The 20,072-nt window shown below is 42.8% G+C and overlaps 1 protein-coding gene across 1 annotated transcript in view; it reads right to left on the bottom strand.

The window, feature by feature from the left end:
* Positions 1 to 19,089, bottom strand: part of RIPOR2 (RHO family interacting cell polarization regulator 2) — a 208,684-nt gene extending 189,595 nt beyond the window's left edge. The window contains exon 1 of the mRNA XM_065886506.1: positions 18,756 to 19,089. Coding sequence (XP_065742578.1) covers positions 18,756 to 18,831 — 76 coding nt within the window. The 5' untranslated portion in view covers positions 18,832 to 19,089. The remainder of the gene's footprint in view (positions 1 to 18,755) is intronic.
* Positions 19,090 to 20,072: the final 983 nt, after the last annotated feature.

Raw genomic sequence — 20,072 nt, 5'->3', positions numbered from 1 at the left:
GCTGGATCCCTACATTATAAAGTTCCCCCAAAACTTCTCATTGATAGTTTAGACATCCACTGATGATCACTGTCTCTAACCATTATTTCACGAGAATTGCAAAATGGTAATTTTATAAATTCGGTTATTCCTTCTACATTTATTAGCTGTGATTCCCTCATGATCTAGTTACTTAGTTTGAAGTACAGTTCATACAGGGAAGAAAGGAAAAATGTGTAATTTATTTATTTAAAACATATTTTTAGGATAATAAATTAGTGTCCTAGAAACTTCCAAAGGTGGTCAATGCTTGTGTGTGTTTCATTATGAATTCAAGGTTGTTATATATTTAATGTATTTCAACCAACAGCAGGCATTATTCCTCTTGATGTCCAAATTGTACCACTTTTGACCAATGTGTATATTTTTAACACAAATACTCTAATAGGTAGCAAAGCTAAATTGTAAAGTTGTTACACTCAGGATAAACTGTTACCACTTTCAAGGAGGGCAATTTGGCAGTATGTGTCAGGAGACTTAAAAATATTTATAACCTTTGATTTATACCCTAGTATCATACTTAAAGAAATCTTTTCTATGAAGATGATCAGAGGTATAGATAATAATTGTAGAAAGATGTTAATTCTAGTGAACAATTAGAAAGTGATGTCAATAGGTTTTGATACATTTGTATGATGAAATATTATAGCTACCATGTGAAAAATCTAGTTTTTGAGGAATTTTTATTATCATGGGGACATTTTTATGGTATTATATTAATTGAAAGAGTATTACCAAAATCTTATTTACATAATATTACCCCAATTATTTTATACAAATATGTATGTAAACAGAAGTCTAGGAAGACATACTTCAAAGTGTTAATAATAGTTCTATCTAGATGGTGGATTACAGAATTTTTTATGTCTCCTTTGTACTTTATTTTACAAATGATCTCCAATAATATGTATCACAGTGGATCTTATCTAAAAGCAGCTAGTATTGAAATTTGCTTGTGGTTAATGTTGATTTGTTATTCTTTGAATAATAAACCAAATAAATGTCATTTTTTGTTAGTGGTAATTGTGCAAGAAAGAAAGCACATTTTTTTTCCCTTAACCAAAAGATCATTCTGACTTAGTTAAAGAATGAATATAGAACTGAGCTGACTTCGAAATGCAACATACGGGAGATATGTTATATTTTCCCTCCTAGGATCTGATCATTGCAATTAATTATGCTCTCCAAAAGTCAATTTCCCCTGTGCTATCCAATGAGTCAATCTGATATTTCAGCTTGATTCTTAATGTGAATGAGACACATCAACATAGATTAAGATGGGTGTGTCTGTCATTCGTAACAGGTTTCCACAGGACACCTCCTCCCACCAGTTCCCTTCTTGATACTGACAATTTCTAATTTTTGGCATCCTAATGTCTAGTTGTCTGACAACCTCTGGTCCAAACCACTTATTAAGCCCTTAATTTCTGCTTTCCCTTCTTATTACCAAAAATTACTTATTAAAGTATTCAATGTCGATTGGATAACCCCGATGAGCTAAAAGAAAATAAAATTCACAAATCATTCTGTCAAAACACTTTTAGCATGTTGCATAAATCCTATTTCCTGGACCTATATGACTAGCCTGTTAGCTCTTTGGGGATAAGACTCATATCTAGTTTACCCTTTGTTTCCTTTGTACCTAGAATAGTGCTCATTTCCTGGGTGTCTACTGATGATGGGAGGGAGGTGAAGAGGAGGAAGAAGAGAGGGAAAAGGAAAGCATTCCTGGACAGGTGACTACATGGGAAAAACCTTGGATGGAGGGATGAGCTCTGGGCGTTAGAGAGGCTATGGGGAGACAGCCCGGCCTGGTAAGAGGGATCAGGTGGGGGAGTTATGGGCGAAAGGTTGTGGCACATACGGCAAGACTGTGAAGGGTCCCAGCACTTGGCTGGGGAGTCTGTCTGTCTATAGCATGAGTTGGTAAGGGACCAGACTGAAATCTATCCTATTATACGAAATAGCCACCCTACATTCCTTAATTCTTTGAATCAAATAATTGGTTTATAATGAAGGTTGGTGGCAAGGGGACCTACATATTAGACTTTTTAAAATGCTCTGTAACTATATAGAAATAAACCCATAAATTTAATGGGATTAGATACTTTTTAAGGTATAATTTACATGGAGTAAAATTCATCCTTTTTAGTGTACAGTCCTATGAGTTTTAACAAACGCATATGATAGTGTAGCCCCCGTCACAATCAAGATTTAGAAGAGTTCCATCGTACAGAAAAAGTTCCCTCAGACCTCTTTGTAGTCAACCTCTCCGTCCAGCCCTTGGCAACCAATGATTTGTTTTCTGTCCTTATAGTTTTGCCTTTCCCAGAGTGTCATGTAAGTTGAATCATACAGTGTGTAGGCTTTGGAGCCTGGCTTCTTTCACTTAGCATAACGCATTTGAGAACAATTCATGTGGTTGCATGTAACCATTCTTTTCTTTTTTTTTTTTTTTAATTGCTGAGTAGCATCTCCGTGTATAGATGTACCACAGTTTGTTTAGTCATCCACAATTGAAGGGCAATATATTTCTTTAACTAATATTGTACCTTCAATCAGCCCAAACAAGATTTCTAAGTTTTGGAGAACTGTTTACTAATTGTCAAAGATAGTTGGAGACAGGAAAAAGAGAAAATCCAAGTATAGTATAAATTAATCTTGGAAATGTGAATGTCACTGTCCAGTAGACCCATTTTCAGAGCAGTCAGAGAGAGTGAATGATTGAAGGTCTCCAGTTCTGTGTCCTGGAGTGGCCTGACCCTACACTGACAACACACTACAGTGTCTCTCTAGGACATGGAAAGCTATTTTCTATGTTTCTAGCTACACATTTGAAAAACGAAGTTGCCATCTTTTTTGGGTTCACAGCATTCTCCGGGGCCAAGTTCGTGACTCTGGGTTAAATATCGTTAGGTGAGTAATGAGACGTAATCATGCCCAGTTAACCTCCAAATATTCACACTAAACGGAGGGAAGAAGAGCCAAGAAAGAAAGAGAAGATGGGTGGGGGGAGGGGAGCGGACAGGGAGGACAGAGGTGTGCATGGGGGTGTCTGTCTCTCCACTGAATGGGCACTCGAGGCCCTCTCTGCCTCATGCCCACTCCCACCACAGGTCCTGGTGTTCACGTGGGTGGTGCGAGTTCTATGAATTTTATCTAAGATATAGTCAAAGGGGGAAAAGGGTAATTTAAAAGCTTCTACTTATTTAGCGCTATGGTTCTTATAGACAAAGAAATTTTAAAAAGTGCCGGTGCTGTTTAAATTTTCTGCTACTTGGAGATTGTACCTTGGATTTATATAGAAACTATCTACTGAACAATAGTGTTCTGGGAGGCCAGAGCTAGGGGGACACTTGGTATCATGACAATGAGACCTTTTAGGGTTAGAAATGGAAAAGCAATGGGGCCTTTAAAAAATGACAGAAACGGATAAGGAAGCTCATTCTATTCCCCTCACCCCCACCCCAGCAATAGTTATGTCATAAAAGGAGGGAAAAGTAAAAGATCTTCCGAATTTAAACTGGACTTCTGAGGACAAAAAAAAATGTTTTTCTTTTACTCTTTGCAGAATACAATTGATTGAAATAAAAATTAGATGCTGGAATTGAAAAGACCACACATTTGTCTAAAGAAAATGCACACAGGGTTTAAAAAGATATACTTCCTGTGATGTGATGACTATGAATATTCCAACATGGCTTTGGAAACACTGATTTTGGACTTAAAGGAGCAATCATTCCCTTCACATAGTCCCTCCATGAGTCATTTTTGTTCAGGAAGAGTAAGAAGTTGATTTACCTAGAGGTCAAGAATCAGAGCTGTAGGAGACTGAAATACGGGCTTGAATGGAAGGACTGTAATGCATTGATGAGATTCTTTCTGACTCTAAGTGATATTTTATTTGTCCTTTAACTCATGGTATTTTGAAGCCAAATTCTAAGTGTATTCATGAGCAAAAGAAACTGAAGAAATTGCATGGGATTAAAAGTTACAGAGACTAGGTTTTTCTGAGGTGAGCCATTTTTGAAAGGACTGTGTTCAGAAAGACAGTTTTATAAAATGAATGCTAATTACAGGTAAAACTAAAGGTGAACAAAATGCTACATAAGAGGTTTTTTATTCCCAGGGCTATATAATTAATCAGGGCTATTGTGTGCGGAAAAGAGGGAAGTCGCTTCCACTGGTTGCATTTGGCTGTTAGTACATTTTTCTCAGATATTTATATAGGTATGCATTTCACCACATGTAGAAAGGAGAGTTGAGTTTCATTATTTCAGATCTCACTAGTTCAGTTTATGACAGTTCACATAAAGACAGGCTAAAGTCTACCTTTGCTTAGCAGATAAAAATAAAGGACTGAAGGGCAGATAAAAATAAAGGACTGAAGGGTAGACTGAAGAGATTAATCTTCTAAAGCACTTTGGAAGGTCAGTATGTAAACAATGGCAACACTAATTATAAATCCTTCTTGTTTCTTCTGAAAAACAAGAAGCCTCAGAATTTCTGGAGGCTTGACTTTTGTTACTCTATTTTGAATTGTTGTACATTTTTCTTTTCTTTTTCTGTCCATTTTTAAAAGGGAAAAAAATTAATGTATACTTTTAAAGAAATCATTTGTATGAATTTAGAATATGAATTCCCCTGCTACTTCTTTGACTTGGTGACCCTTCACAGTACAATGGAGATTACAGTGGTCTTAAATGCAAGACCCTGACAATTTTAAAGAGAATAAACAGAGAAAAATCCTGAGATTTGGAGCAGGAATTCCCTCTGAACAGCTGGCAGGAGATAAGAGGCTGAAGGCCTGAAGGAAATAAATAACACACCTGCTCTCCAGTGGGGGCAGAGAGCAAGAAGAGGCAGGTCTGTCTGTCCTAGCTCTGTACACCCATTCCATGGCTGCTGAGATGTGGGCCTGGAGCTGGCCCCAGGGCGCCCCACAAGTCCTGACACAGCAAGGCCAAAAGGAACCACTCAGGCAAACGGCACTTTTTGGATCTGCCAGTCTCCTGTAAGCAAGTGTTCAAATATTAAAAGAAGAGTACGCCCATGAAGGACTTCCTGATAAATCATATTTTTAAGATAGAAAATATTAAATTTTAAAGGCATACTCTAATCTGCTAGACTAAGAAGAGAGATATTTGAATGGTTCTTCAGGCTGACAAAATATTTTCACGTGTTTTATCTTACTTAATGCTCAGGACTATTGTGAGGGGTGGATTCCACCCTCCCGGTGTAGCCCAAGAGCCTAGAAACGCGGAAGCACACGGTGTAACGGAGCTGGTCAGCGGCCCAGCCCGCGGCGGGTCCGGAAGAGGAGGAGCGCAACGGTGACGTGCGAACTCGGCCCCAAGGTGAGAAAGGAAAGTCTACAAGCGTGACCTCTGCGGGAGGGTCAGTGTCCAGACTTCAAATATAGATGTGCAGTGTGGGGTTTCTGTTTCTCCCTGCTCGACGCAGAACGGAGGGCATACATCGTCCCAGCTCCGCCAGTAAATGGGTCACCAGGCTCCCGATGGCCACGTTACAAATGGCAAACTAGGAGCGGAGCCCCTTCTGAGTACGGAAGGAGGCATCTTCCTGTGAGCGTGGGCGCGGCCTTGAACCGAGTTTGTGCTGCGGAGGAAAGGGGCCCCTGGGTGTGGGTCACCACATCCTGGTGCGACTTCAGGTCTTGCCCTGCTCTGTTCTGCGCTTCAACTCGGCTCGGAGGCAGTGCCACGTGGGGAGGCACAATGGTCAGAAGCCACCACCAGGATGGGAAACTCACTTAACAGGTGGGAACAGGCAAGTTCCCTGGGGCGAGGGATCACTAAATGGGGCTGGGACCCTGAAGGCAGCGACGCTTCAGGTCGTGGAGGGGAAGGCGGGGCGGGGTGGGGCGCGGTGGGAGGTGGGGTTCTGTGTGTCTGCTTTCAGTTGCTTTTGGAGAAGACAGGGGGCGCTGTCTGGCCAAGACAGGCACTAGCTGTGAGCCCAAGGGTCCTGGGTGTTCAGGTTTCTTTCTGAGTGGGCCTCGTGGTGGGCCTGTCTGGCACAGAAAAGAATCCAGGGACTCAGGGTAGATATTCCATACAGATTTTAACATTTGGTTAGCATTTTCCTTCTGTATATTTCTCAAACACTTGTGCGTTTAGCACAGCATTGGAAGATACTGTTCCCAGCAGATACCAAATATCTCTTTGACTGCTGTCAGACATTGCTAGCCCTGGAATCCACCTTTAGGAGACTCCCAGAGCTGTGTGCATTTCAACTGGGCCCACATTTTGATATTTGGGGAAGCATGGTAAGATGGATTTTCTGAATAGACAGTGCAGGAAGCTGGAAAAACTGCTAGACTGGGAGTCAGCTGATTTGGGATTGAGTCCTGGAGATAAAAGTTCTTGCTGTGAAAATTGCTTTGGACTTGTACAGAGATGACTTTGAATCCTGGCTCTGTTCTGCTACTTAGTAATCCTTTAACTTCTCTGAGCCTCAAAGTCCTCACCTGCTAAATGGATACAGTGACCAACCTCGTAGGGTTTTGGATGAGGATTAAGTGAAAGAAAGACTCATATAGGGCTTCCCTGGTGGCGCAGTGGTTAAGAATCTGCCTGCCAATGCAGGGGATATGGGTTCGAGCCCTGGCCTGGGAAGATCCCACATGCCACGAAGCACCTAAGCCCGCGAGCCACAACTACTGAGCCTGCGCTCTAGAACCCACGAGCCACAACTACTGAGCCCACGTGCCACAACTACTAAAGCCCATGTGCCTAGAGCCCGTGCTCCGCAACAAGAGAAGCCACTGCAATGAGAAGCCCGCGCACCACAACGAAGAGTAGACCCTGCTCGCCGCAACTAGAGAAAGCCCATGTGCAACAACAAAGACCCAACGCAGCCAAAAATAAATTATTCTCTAAAAAAAAAAAAAAAGTGACTCACATAGTGCCTGGCACAAGTTCTGTCCCCAATAAGTGAGGAGTGACGGGGAGCAGTGAGTTTGGTTTGATGTGCGAAGAGGAAAAATGAGAATTGGGCTGTGTCTAGGACGAGGGGGACATCATTTTCTAGTACAGCTGGAGGCAGCAGAGTCCTGGAAGCAGTTACCCCTGAAGAGGTGATATAAGAAGGGGTGCACAAGAAACCAAGTGCAGACTTGTGGCCTGGGCAAAAAAGAATGGGTATTGACTATATGGAGAGGGTGAGTGGTCTCACTGATGTCTCCCAGATGCTCAGAGGCAAGATCCAGAAAAAAATCCCATGCCCTTGGCGGGGACACTCACATCCCACGCCCCCAGTCACCTTCTCAGATGATACTGAAATGGAGTCCACATTAGGAGTGAGGGTGAAGAAAAAAATATGTAGTCTCTCCCTGAAGATTATGTTTCTCATCTTAAAAACCACACAGCTTCATTTCAGCCGTGGAGGAAACAGAAGGAAGTCGATTCCTTGTCCTTTGGGAGAATGATAACGGTGTGTGGGCTGCTCAGCTCAAAGCTGTACTAGAAGCATAAAGCTAAACTACATGATTTCCTAAAGAAATCAAGATGTTCTTTCACTCTTTTCTCTCTGTGTGCTGGATGTTATTATTTTAGATGCAAAACACAGAATTTTAACTTGAGTTAGGGAAAGAAAATGGAGAGAGTAATAACAGGCAGCCAGAAAGCTCTTGAACCAGGGCTCCTGGATCCTCTGTGACTGTGTCATAGCTTGTCAGCGCCAGCACAGCCTCCACTAGAGAACGGCTCTTCCCTCTCTCCCATCCTGGTTCTCCTGCCTCCCCTGGCCTCTGCTCTTCTATATCAGTCTGGGTTTAGGTCTCACATTGGGAGAAACAATCCCTGACCTGTGTACAGGCTCTGCAATCACATACAACGTCAAAGAAAAAAACGTAGGGTTGCTACCTTCTGAACCATAATCCTTTAGTGCTGATTGAATAAAGTATCCCTGAGTAGTTCCCACTAATATTCCCAGGGCACTAATATTCCCAGGGCACAGATGAGGCGCATTGGGACCTCAGAGAGGTTCCTTGTCCTTGATTTGCCTAGAGATTCCTAAGACAGGCACAGAGCCATGAGGACCACGGAGACCTCAGGGGCTGTCCACTCTGGTGGTCGCTGTTTGCCCATGCTTTTTGGTGATGAGAGATCTTACCACCTGCACGTGATTATACCTTATAGAAATACATCCAGTAATGGATACTACTCTGCAATGAAGATGACAAAGGCGCATGCAACAACATGGATGAACCTCAAATGTATTATGCTAAATGAAAGAAGCCATACTCAGAAGGCTACAGGTTATAGATTCCATTTGTAAGACATTCTGAAGAAGGCAAAACTGTAAGGACAGAAAGCAGACCGTCAGTTGACGAAGGCATGGGTTGAATACAAAGGAGCATGAGGGGATGTTTGAGGTGGTGGAACTTTTCATATCATGATTGTTGTGGTAGTTACACAACCATAGGTGTTTGCCAAGATTCACAGGACTGTACACTAAAAAGTAAAAGTGGTCTTATAAAAAATGTACTCTATGTAAATTAAACCTCAAAAAACTTGACTATTTTTAAAGAACCAGTAACAAAGATTAAATGACATACATATTGAAGTGTTTAGAGTGAAGTGTATGGATGTCTGTAACTAAATTTGAAAGCATTAAAAATAAGATTTATTGATGGATTGATAGAGGGGTGGATATCTGGGTAGATATAAGATAAAGCAAGCATAATAAAATATTAGTGGTAGAATCTAGGTAGTAGTTATATGGATGTCCCCTCTATAATTCTTTTAACTTTTCTGTATGTAAAAACTGTTGCTTATGACATCTCAGAAAACATTAAAAAATACATCTAACACATCCCTTCATCATCTGTACCATTTAGAGGGTGCTTGCAGGCCCACAGAATTGCTTTCATCGTTTCTGATAGCTCAAAAGAGCATCCTTTCTCTCCCTCGAAACCATCCTGACAGAAGTAAAGCTTCCTCTTGGTCCACAGGGGGGAAATCTCTTGAGATTATTTGCAGGCTCATTTACATGAATTTGCTATCCTCCCATTAACACAATATTAGCAAGTAAGTCCTTTATGGGTTTTTGTTACTTGCTTGAAAATTGAAGGATTGGATTAATTTGACTCTTATTCGTACACAAAACCTCAGGAAACAAAGCTCTGGGGAGCAGCAATTCAAAGAGTTATTAGCAAATATCCTAGACTCTGTTTTTCTTGATCTTGCCGAACTCTTTTTGGGTGCAGGCTCAGGTTTAAGATGCCTCTTCACATTCCATTCTATGATGGAGCTAAATGCCAAGCTACCCACCCCTAAGCACAAGGACATCCTGGTGCCTTGGGAACCAGGCACCAATGGCACCAACCTGCAATGGGATAGGGAATGGTCTTGTTCCCAAATCACCCTTCATTTTGGTGGGGGATGAAAAGATTTACCCTTCAAGGACTGTGTGTGGGATAGTTCTCTGAAAGTAGATACACAAACCCTCTCCTGATTACCCTGACCTTTTAAACACTCCTCCTTACCATCTGAGTACAGAGAGTCAGAGACACCCAGGCTATGTGAATAATTAAGCGAACAGTTCAGTCCCCATCCAATACAATCCACTTTTATAATTATAATAATTTTTTCAGGAATAAGTGAATCAGATTAGATACATTTAAACTGCCCAAACTCTGCAGGCCTCCATTTGAATTTGGCTGTATGGATCCAGTCTAAAGATATTTATGGCCATTGACTGTCAGAAAGGTATTCAAGTTATGTTGTTAAGTGAAACAAGCAAGTTGCAGAACAGAGCCTATGAAAATAATATATTGAGTATGTTTTAGAAAAAGAAATGGGAGCACTATGCTGTACAATGAGGGGGCTGGGAATTCTAGATGACTTTCCCTCTCTCTCTTATGTGTTTCTGAATTGTTTGAGTTTTATACAACAAAGACATAATAGCTTTGTATCAGATCAAAACAAACTAAAGACATTTATTTTTTAGTGCTGCTGCCCAAGCTCACAGTCATCACATTCTTTTTTTTTTTTTTCAGTACGCGGGCCTCTCACTGTTATGACCTCTCCCATTGCGGAGCACAGGCTCCGGATGCGCAGGCTCAGCGGCCATGGCTTACGGGCCCAGCTGCTCCGCGGCATGTGGGATCCTCCCGGACCGGGGCACGAACCCGTGTCCCCTGCATCGGCAGGCGGACTCCAAACCACTGCGCCACCAGGGAAGCCCCAGTCATCACATTCTTGACAACTGGGGTGTGTCTGTGTGTGTGTTTGTGTACACAAACATACACACATATTCCTGTGCAGTTAAACAGTTTCTTGGATCTTGATATAGAAAAACTGGTACTTACACAGTGGCTCGCTTTTAGGCTAACATATTTCCAGATGGTTCCTATCCCCTAAAACCCTCCTTCCCCCCAGCGTAATACACGGGCTTAATGCTACTGAGAAAATTTGCTGTTTTGGTAATTTTCTGCTTCCAACCAGAGTCCAAGTTGTTATTCCAGTGGTTAACTTTCGGGCTCTTTAGATCTGTCCACCAACAACCAATCTGAGGATTAAAGGCTTTAAGACCCTCCACCAAGCTCTGAGTCCTCTAATCCCACTGCTGTTTTCATTCTTTTTAATTTCAGTTAGTTGTGTTCGAATTTGTTTCTTCTTCCTCTCCTTCCCCTTTCCCTCCACACCCTCTCTTTTGTCCGTCCTTGGCTGGAGATGGCTAAAATATCTGTCCAGATCAATGTACATACAAAGAGAGCACTTTCTCAACCAACAGAACCCCCTTGAATTATTCAAAGTATCTCCCTTTCTCGGGTTTCCCATGCTTTTAATCCTTGACAGTATAAGCTGGAATGGGGCATTTGGAAGTAACACTCTGAGACTCAATCACTCAGGCAGGAAGGCTGAGGGTAAGGCTTCTATGGAAAGCAATTAATCTTCTGGTTGATGAGAAAACAGGTAATGTCGTGTTGGAAGCTATATAACTAACTCTTACACCAGTATGAATACTAGGCTCCCTAAACAAAATACAGTCAAATTCTCAGTAATTGACAGAACAGCTGGTAAACAGGATGCAGAACTGTGGAGAAACTCAGGCCCTGGGGGGCCAGCCTGCCCGCTGTCTGGGCTGAGGCTGTTCATGGGCGACTTTAGCAGGTGGCTAGACTGGAACCTAGGAAAATATGTGACCCGTGGTTTACAGAAATGTTCTAAAAGCCTTCTTTATTTGGTTTTTTTTTACACTTGGGGTGATCCCCTTGCTTACCTCCTCCCAAATCTTTAAGCTTATGGCTTTAAAGGAAACAGGAGCCAGGCAAGGAATTCATGGGGTGTGAGACAGAACAGAGCCACTATGGAAAACAGTATGGAGGTTCCTTAAAAAACTTATAATAGAGCTACCATATGACCCAGTAATTCCACTCCTGGACACATATCTGGAGAAAACTCTAATTTGAAAAGATACATGCAGCCCGATATTCATAGCAGCAGAATCTACAATAGCCAAGACATGGAAGCAACCTAAATGTCCATTGACAGATAAATGGATAAAGAAGATGTGGTACACATATACAATGAAATATTACTCAGACTTAAAAAAGAATGAAATCATGCCATTTGCAGCAACATGGATGAACCCAGAGATTATCATACTAAGTGAAGTAAGCCAAACAGAGAAAGACAGATATCATGTGAAATGACTTATATGTGGAATCTAAAAAAGTGATACAAATGAACTTATTTGCAAAACAGAAACAGACACACAGAGAAAACAAACTTGTGGTTACCAAAGGGGAAAGCAGGGGGCAGAGGGGGATAAATTAGGAGTTTGAGATTAGCAGATACAAACTACTATATATAAAATAAACAACAAGGTCCTACTGTATAGCACAGGGAACTATATTCAATATCTTATAATAAACTATAATGGAAAAGAATATGAAAAAGAATATACATATATAACTGAATCACTTTACTGTACACCAGAAATTAACACAACTTTGTAAATCAACTATACTTCAATTTAAAACAGAAACAGAGGAGACCAGCCTGAGTCAGCAAGAGCGGCACTAGGAATCTGACATTTGGGCGTCATTCTAATTAAGTCAGATCAATGGCAAGACACTGAGGCAGCAAGTCAGGAAAGGCAGCAACACGGCTTCTGCTGTGGTCTAGGACGTTTGGGTGTCTGTATCCAGGCTGAAAAGGTCAATCTGCAGCCATATGGCTTCCCTAAGCTGGTGCAAAATCCCGGAGGGGAGGAGCCCTGAGGAGAAACGTGAGAGTCGTTCCAGCCCCACAGCACGTCTGCCGACCCTCCCCAGATAACAGGTGAGCTGGGCGGAAAACCGATAGTCAGCAGGCTGCTCTGTAAGCTGATGCTGGGTCTCTGGCGAGCGGGGGCCATCTGCAGAGTGGGCGGCCCTGCGCGGATGGAAGAGGCTGGGAAAGGCGCTGTGCGCACTCCTCCAGCCCTCAGCCCCTGGCTATCTGGGGCCTGCCCAGCACCAGCCCTTGTCTTCCGTTTCATCTGGAGACACAGAGTATTTAGAAAAGACTCCAAGGCCACACCCGGTAAGGAATAACCGGCTGGGTTCTTACCTCCTTGTGTAGGAGAACTGTCAGTCTGGGAGAGCCCCCTTTCAAAATCACACCCGCTCTCCCAACCACTGTCCAGGGATGGGTGTGCGGAACTCAGACTGCTGCTTACGGCTCCCCTCTTGCCCCATCACAATGGAGAATACCACCACACTGAGTCAGGAGAATGGCCGAACAAGACAACCACGTCACATCAACGCTGGGAAGGAAGTGACAAGTGGTATCTTTGAGACAGCAGCATTCGCAAATCTCAAACGTGTATCAGCTTTGTCACTGTTGTCTTTTCAGGGACAGAGAGAACTCATTCCCATTGCTTCAGTTGGGTCCACAGAGGGTGTCATCCTGAGCCTTCTCCAACAAAGCTCTCCCCAGACATGGAGTTCCACCTTTCAAGGCAGCAAAGCAATAAGTTCCACTTGGGCTATGTCACCTGGATGCATTTACTTGTACTGCACTCCACCACTGGGGAAAACACTCACCCCAGCTTCTCAGAAGAACAGGAGTTAACTGCACCCCCAAGGGCCAGTGGTTTTCCCCTGGCAGGGCTGGGTTGCCTCCTACCTGGTGTGTTGCAAGCTGGCCGGGTATGCGGGTGAAGTGGGGTGATGTTAGGATCTGAGTAAGAGGGGGCTGCCTTCTCCAGCATGGCATTTTCCCCAACCCAAAAGCGTGGTGGTGGCAATGGTAGCCCCTTTATCCTGTCCCAAAGGTCACCATTACCGTTACCAGTCTCTCGGATCCCTATAGTACCGCTGCCACTTGCCAGGCGCTTGATACATTTTATGTCTTCTAATCCCCCTAATAACACTGCGAGGTTGGTGTCGTTATAACAACCATTTGGGGCTTAAGGAAGTAGACATTCAAGGAAGTAGAATGACTTGCCCACAGGCCAAGAGCTAAGATGTAGAAGTAGGATGTGAAGTCATATATCCCTGTTATCAAAGTTTATACATTTTCCAGGCTTTCTTCCCTTTCATCACCCCTAAACTTTAGCAGATTCAAGGGAAGAAAGGGTCACAGGGCACCCTCTTATCTGTGCCTACCCCTTACTGCCAGACCCTCCCCTGACACTGCTGTCATCATTCAGAAAGCCAAGTGGCCACTGTGCTCTCTCTAGACCCCTTTTTACCTGGGGAGGCCTCAGTAAGCAGCTTGATACGGTTTTCAGGGTGTCAGATAAGCCTCTCCTCAAGATATCTGCCCGCCATCACATATTTGGGTCTTTCTCTGCTGGTATCTTTTATTTTATTATTTAAACAATTTATTTAATTGATGGCCTCTTTTAAAATTTGAATATCCCTAAGAAGGGTAACACATTACGGCTCTCGTACCTTGGTTCCATTATTTTCCACCCCACACTATTATAGACTGTAAATAATGTAAATATCTCATTACAGACCCTGGCAGTGAAAAGAAGTGAGAGGGACTAGGGGAAATTGGACTTTGGGAGTCATTGCTTTAATATGATTATAAAATATGCATATAATTTTGATGGAATTCAAACCTTTTTGAGTACACTAGGTGCCAGGCATTTTGTAAGGGTTTACAGGCATTAGGAGATCACATTAAGAATTGTATTCTGCCTGGGAGATTTGAATATAAACTATGTATTAAACAATATTAGGGGATCACTGTTAATTTTATTAGGCAGTTATGTAGAAAAAGGCCCTTATTTTTTAAGGATGCTCTTACTAAAATATTTAGAGGTGAAATGTCATAATGCCTACAATTTATTTTAAACTATTTCAGTAGGAAAATAGAAGAAGCAAATATGGCAAAATGTTAACAACTGTTAAATTACGTGGGTATATGAGATTCATTATATTATTTTCTCTACTTTCCTGTATGTTTAAAAATTTTTCACAATAAAAAGTAAAAAAGAAAAACAAAGCCAGTAGCTCAGAATCAAGGTTCTATTACAAGGATGACATCTGGGTTTGGAGTAAGCAGAATTCTAAGATGGCCCCATGATTCCTGCCCCCTGGTACACATGCTCTGTGTCATTCCCTTATGTAGGTGTGGGCAAAACTCGTGAATATGGTGAGATTTTACTTCCATTATTAGGTTTTGGTATATGGCAAATGTTAAAAATTTGCAGGGCTTCCCCGGTGGCACAGTGGTTAAGAATCTCCCTGCCAATGCAGGGGACATGGGTTCGAGCCCTGGTCCAGGAAGATCCCACATGCCGTGGAGCAACTAAGCCCATGCACCACAGCTACTGAGCCTGCGCTCTAGAACCTACGAGCCACATCTACTGAGCCTACCTGCTACAACTATTGAAGCCCACACGCCTAGAGCCTGTGCTCCACAAGAGAAGCCCCCGCAATGAGAAGCCCACGCACCACAATGAAGAGTAGCCCCCACTCACCACAACTAGAGAAAGCCCATGCACAGCAGCGAAGACTGAATGCAGCCAAAAATAAATAAATAAGTAAATAAATAAATGATTTGCAGATGTAATTAAGGTCCCTGATCAGTTGATTTTGAACTAATCAAAAAGGAAATTATCTTGGGTGGGCCTGACCTAATCAGGCAAGTCCTTTAAAGGAGAGATTACAAGCAGCAACAGACACTCTCTAGTTGGCCTTGAGGAAGCAGACTACCATGCTGTAGGAAGGGCGATGTGGCAGGGAACAATGGGTAGCCTTTAGTTGTTCAGGGCCTCAGTCCTACAACCACAGGGAATTGAATTCTGCCAACAACCACTGCACTTGGAAGGAGACAATGAGCCTCAGGAGACGGTGGTCTTGGCTAACACCTTGACTGCAACACTGGGAGACTGAGAAGAAGACCCAACTACTTCATACCCAGTGTCCTGACCCATGGAAACTATGAGATAATTAATGTATGTTGTTTTAAGAAAATAAGCTTGTGACAATTTGTTATGAAGCAATAGAAAAAAACAAATCCAGGTTTCAACTGTTGTGGCAATTATAATTGATTACAAATAGCAGCACTGTATTGGAAAGGATTCTAAGATTGGGCATGGCCTCCTTGGGAAAGAAAGATATGGAGAAAGCTGTGGTTGATTAGCAATGTCTGCACGGGCATGGAAGGGGTGAGTGGTGGCATGTATACCCTTTATTGCCATTCAAGGTCACTTTGTGTATTTGAGGAAAAAAGGATTATTAACTTATTTTTCTCAATGACAGAATAAGCCCAAGAGGCAACAACGCTTGGGTCTCCAAGTCAGAGGTGATGCTGACCTGTGAGAAAGGCCTCAGAGAAAGAGGACAGGAAAAGTTATCCAAGACAAATCTTAGCAATTGCAAAACAATGTCTAGGACTAGGCTTGCAGGCTGGTGTTTGCAGTGAGAGGCTTCCCCATTGTTCCTTCCCTCTTCAGTGTCTTCACGCTTTCTCCCTTTCCACAGCCTCTAACTCTCTGCCTTCAAACATGCTCAGTGGTTCCATGAGTTGGAAAAATCAACCCCAAACAAAGTCACTTGATCCTGCTGCTATTTCTAACTCACCCTGACCCTGATACAGCAGAGCTCTTGACCATCCTGGAGGAATGTCAGAATCCCTCCTTCCTCAGACACATAGGCCAGAGAGGTCAGGACTAGCCTGCTGAACATCAAGCTTGGATTAAACATTTATTAACACATCACTGTTTCATATTAAAACCATGCAGACACCGTATCACAGTACCCAGATTTTAGTCTCATAATTTAAGTGAAATCAGTACAATGAAGCAGGCCTTTCTCCCAAGTTCTTGTTTTTAGAGGGAAGGCCAACCCCACCCCGCCAACAGTATGCAATAATGCAGATCACACTCCATCCTTTCTCAGTGACAGCAGAGATGTTGCCCTAAATCTGTGGGACCACAACTGTTTCCATACCAACACAAAATGAGGTGTCACAAAAACTGGAATTTAACGTCAAGGTAGGTGCATCTGAAAGAAGCAGATGAATAAGGTGAGACTCTGAAAAAACTACTAAGAGCTTCTTCAATTATATTAAGGAATGATTTTGCTGGGTGCAGTTCCTTGTATTGGGGTGCCATTTGGAATGCAACCAGCCCAGCTTGCCCTCCTAAGCTAGCAGACTGTGTTTATTTATGTTCCTAAACCACTCATTCATCATAATTTAACTGTCTTCCCCAGGGGCTTTTAACACATAAGAAAGGCTTGCCAACATATAACTAGACTTAAATAAACTATGTGATGGGCTTTTAATGAGAACAGCACCCGGCACTTAAACCAGGGCTTGGTGCGCCACAGCTGTCACATTTCGCATTAGAGCACACTATGGGCTATATTTACAATTTAAAGAATTAACTTCCAATGTTTAAGCTGGAGAGCTTTCACTTAGAAAATACCATTTTTTTGCTTTTCTTGAAAAAAAAAAAGGGGAAATTGGGAAATCTGGCCACGGTCAGACCCCCATTCCTCATGCAAATAATCTGATGGCACTGAATGGTGGGTGCCCTCCTGTACAAGTGCTTTCCCATGTACCACAGTCTCCACCATGCCCTATTGCCTCCTCAGACTGAGGCCAAGTGGCAGTTGTAATTTATCATCGTGGTTTCACTATTGTTTTTCCCATGACAGAGATAAGAAGAAAGTGAGCTATTCCTTACCACCCTGAAAACAGCCCTTTTGCTCACTGAACTTAGCAGCACAGCCCCTCTAACCATTTGAATTTGCTGACATCTGAGTTAAATACACCTTTCCAGTAACAGACACACACCAATTTGTTACTTATTGAAGGATAGTGGTCTTGACACATACATCTTAGAATGCTTTCTCTTTCTCCGATTACGTCAACACTAAAATCTCCCTTTTGATCACCTCACACTGGTCAGAGTGGCCATCATCAAAAAGTCTACAAATAATAAACGCTGGAGAGAGTGTGGAGAAAAGGGAACCTTCCTACAATGTTGGTGGGAATGTAAATTGGTGCAGCCACTATGAAAAACAGTAGAGGGTCGTTAAAAAACTAAAAATAGAACTACCATAAGATCCAGCAATCCCACTCCTGAGCATACATCCAGAAAGGTGAAAACGCTAATTCGAAAAGATACGTGTACCCTAATGTTCACAGCAGCACCGTTTACAATAGCCAAGACATGGAAGCAGCCTAAGTGTCCATCAACACATGAATGGATAAAGAAGATGTGGTATATATATATATATATATATATATATATATACAATGAAATATTACTCAGCCATAAAAAATAATGAAATATTGCCATTTGCAGCAACATGGATGGACCCAGAGATTATCATACTAAGTGAAGTAAATCAGGTAGAGAAAAATATTATATGATATCACTTATATGTGGAATCTCAAAAAATAATACAAATCAATTTATTTACAAAACAGAAACAGACTCAAAGATATAGAAAACAAATTTATGGTCACTAAAGGGAAGAGAGGAAGGAGATGGATAAATCAGGAGTATGGGATTAATAGATATACACCACTATATATAAAATAGATAAACAACAAGTATTTCCTGTATAGCACATGGAATTATATTCAATATCTTGTAATAACCTATAATGGAAAAGAATCTGAAGCTGTACATCTGAAACTAAAACAGTATTGTAAATCAACTATAGTTTAATAAATCATAAATAAATTAATTTAATTAAAGCTCACTTTTGGTTAGCGTTCCTGTCAACTCAAGGGGAATCTTAGTATGAGTTTGATAATTTAAGAAACCATATGATTGGGTCCTTAAAGGAAATGTGACTCGCTGATCCTTGAGTTTCACGCATTCTAACTACACCACTGATACCTGTTTGATTCAGACACTGCATTTTCCCCCCACCATAATAAACAAAAGTTCCAATCCACACAGCCCCTTGACTGGTATAAGTATTTGTATTTTCCATCAAGTGGAGAAGTAAAGAAAAAAGGCCCTCTCTTGCTTGCTACTTGAAACAAAGTGAGTTTAGTTACCTCCAATTAGGATAGAGCTGTAGGAAGGAAATAGGGAGACAGGAGTGGATGAAAATTAAGACCACTGAAGAGGGTGCACAGGACATGAAGGAGGAGATGGGGGGGAAGCTTGGAGCGGATTTGCAGCAGGGGCATAAATGCGTGTACTGGGAAAGGTGTGGAGAAGGAAGGCGGGGGCGGTGGGGGGGGTGGGGGGAGCGGGCAACACCCCGGGACACTCACGGTTGAGCTGCCGCCTCCGGATCCTGTCCCTCCATGGCCTGTTCCTGATCCAGTGCAATCGTGAAGGTAACACCATGGTCCCAAAGTGAGGGTCTAACACCTTCTCATGGCTGGAGAGCAAAAGTGCTCGTAGCGATACAGGAAGTCAAGGCCAGACGTATAAAAAAAAATTTTTTTTAAAAGCTCTCTTCTCCTTTTTTATATCCAAGGCTTCCGTTGACTTCTTTTATCTTGAAACTTGCCTTTTCTTTCCTTCCCTTAACTCCCGACTGGCCCAAAGGCAGCTGCTGTGCTGGGCTGCCCAGCCCAGGCCTTCTGTGCCATGTTTTATGCATGAAGGTGATGGGCCAGTAATTTATTCCAGCCGAGCCGATCACCGGGCTCCTGTGTCTGCCCCACGTCAGCGGCCGGGGGAGGGCAGGTGTAATCTGTCTGCAGGAAGAATGGCTGAAATGAGGATCCCTCTCTGCAGGCAGGATTGAAGATCAGAGCTTGGCTGCCAGGAACATGGGGCAGGGCTGCTGGAGCCCAAATCAGGGCAACAGTCGTCACATTTTAGGGCACATGATTTATCTGCTGCTGGGTCTCTAGCGCGAGGCTAGCGCCTGGCACAGGGTAGGTGAACAATAAATATTTGTTGACTAAATGAATGGTTCAGTGGTAACCAGCATCAGACTTCACTGTGCCTGCACGACTCCTTTACACCGGTTGACCTGCTATATTCACCGTCTTCAAAATGCTTATCTGAACTTTCTCACCCATCCCATTGCCCCCACTTTTCTCTCCACCTAAGATCACCCTCCCTCCTCACCCACCCATCCATGCTTCAAAATCTCATTTTCCCGTGAGGCTTCCCTGCACCCACACCGATGGGGCCGGCACCCACGCACCCGTGCCTCTCGCGCGCCTCATGCCCGGATGGCCCTGACTTGTTAGGGCTTTTGTTTGTTCGCTGGTTTGTCTTAATGTGCACGTCCAAATAGCGAGCCAGCTTCTCGGTGGCAGGAACTGTGTCTTCCTCTCCTGAGCCTACAGTGGTTTGCATGAGAAACTGGTGACACCAAGGAGTGGCTGGGGCAGCTTGAGTCTGGTCCCCAAAGCTCCACCAGCCCCTCCTCAAGCCACCCCAAATAAATACACAGTCTAACGAAATACATTGTATTGGCTATAAAAACACAGCCTCAATTCGTAAGCCCTGGGCGCTGTGCCTGGCGGGGGAAGTGCTGTTTATGATTGATCGCTTACTTTGTTCCAAGCTCTTCAATGTGCGATGTCAGATTGCTCCAGACAGAAGTTATTGATCAAAGCCTCAGGAAT

This window comes from Phocoena phocoena, chromosome 10, assembly GCF_963924675.1.
Source record: "Phocoena phocoena chromosome 10, mPhoPho1.1, whole genome shotgun sequence".
NCBI lineage: Eukaryota > Metazoa > Chordata > Mammalia > Artiodactyla > Phocoenidae > Phocoena > Phocoena phocoena.
The sequence above is the reverse complement of the archived record's forward strand: the minus strand, read 5'-3'. Positions and strand labels throughout refer to the sequence as shown.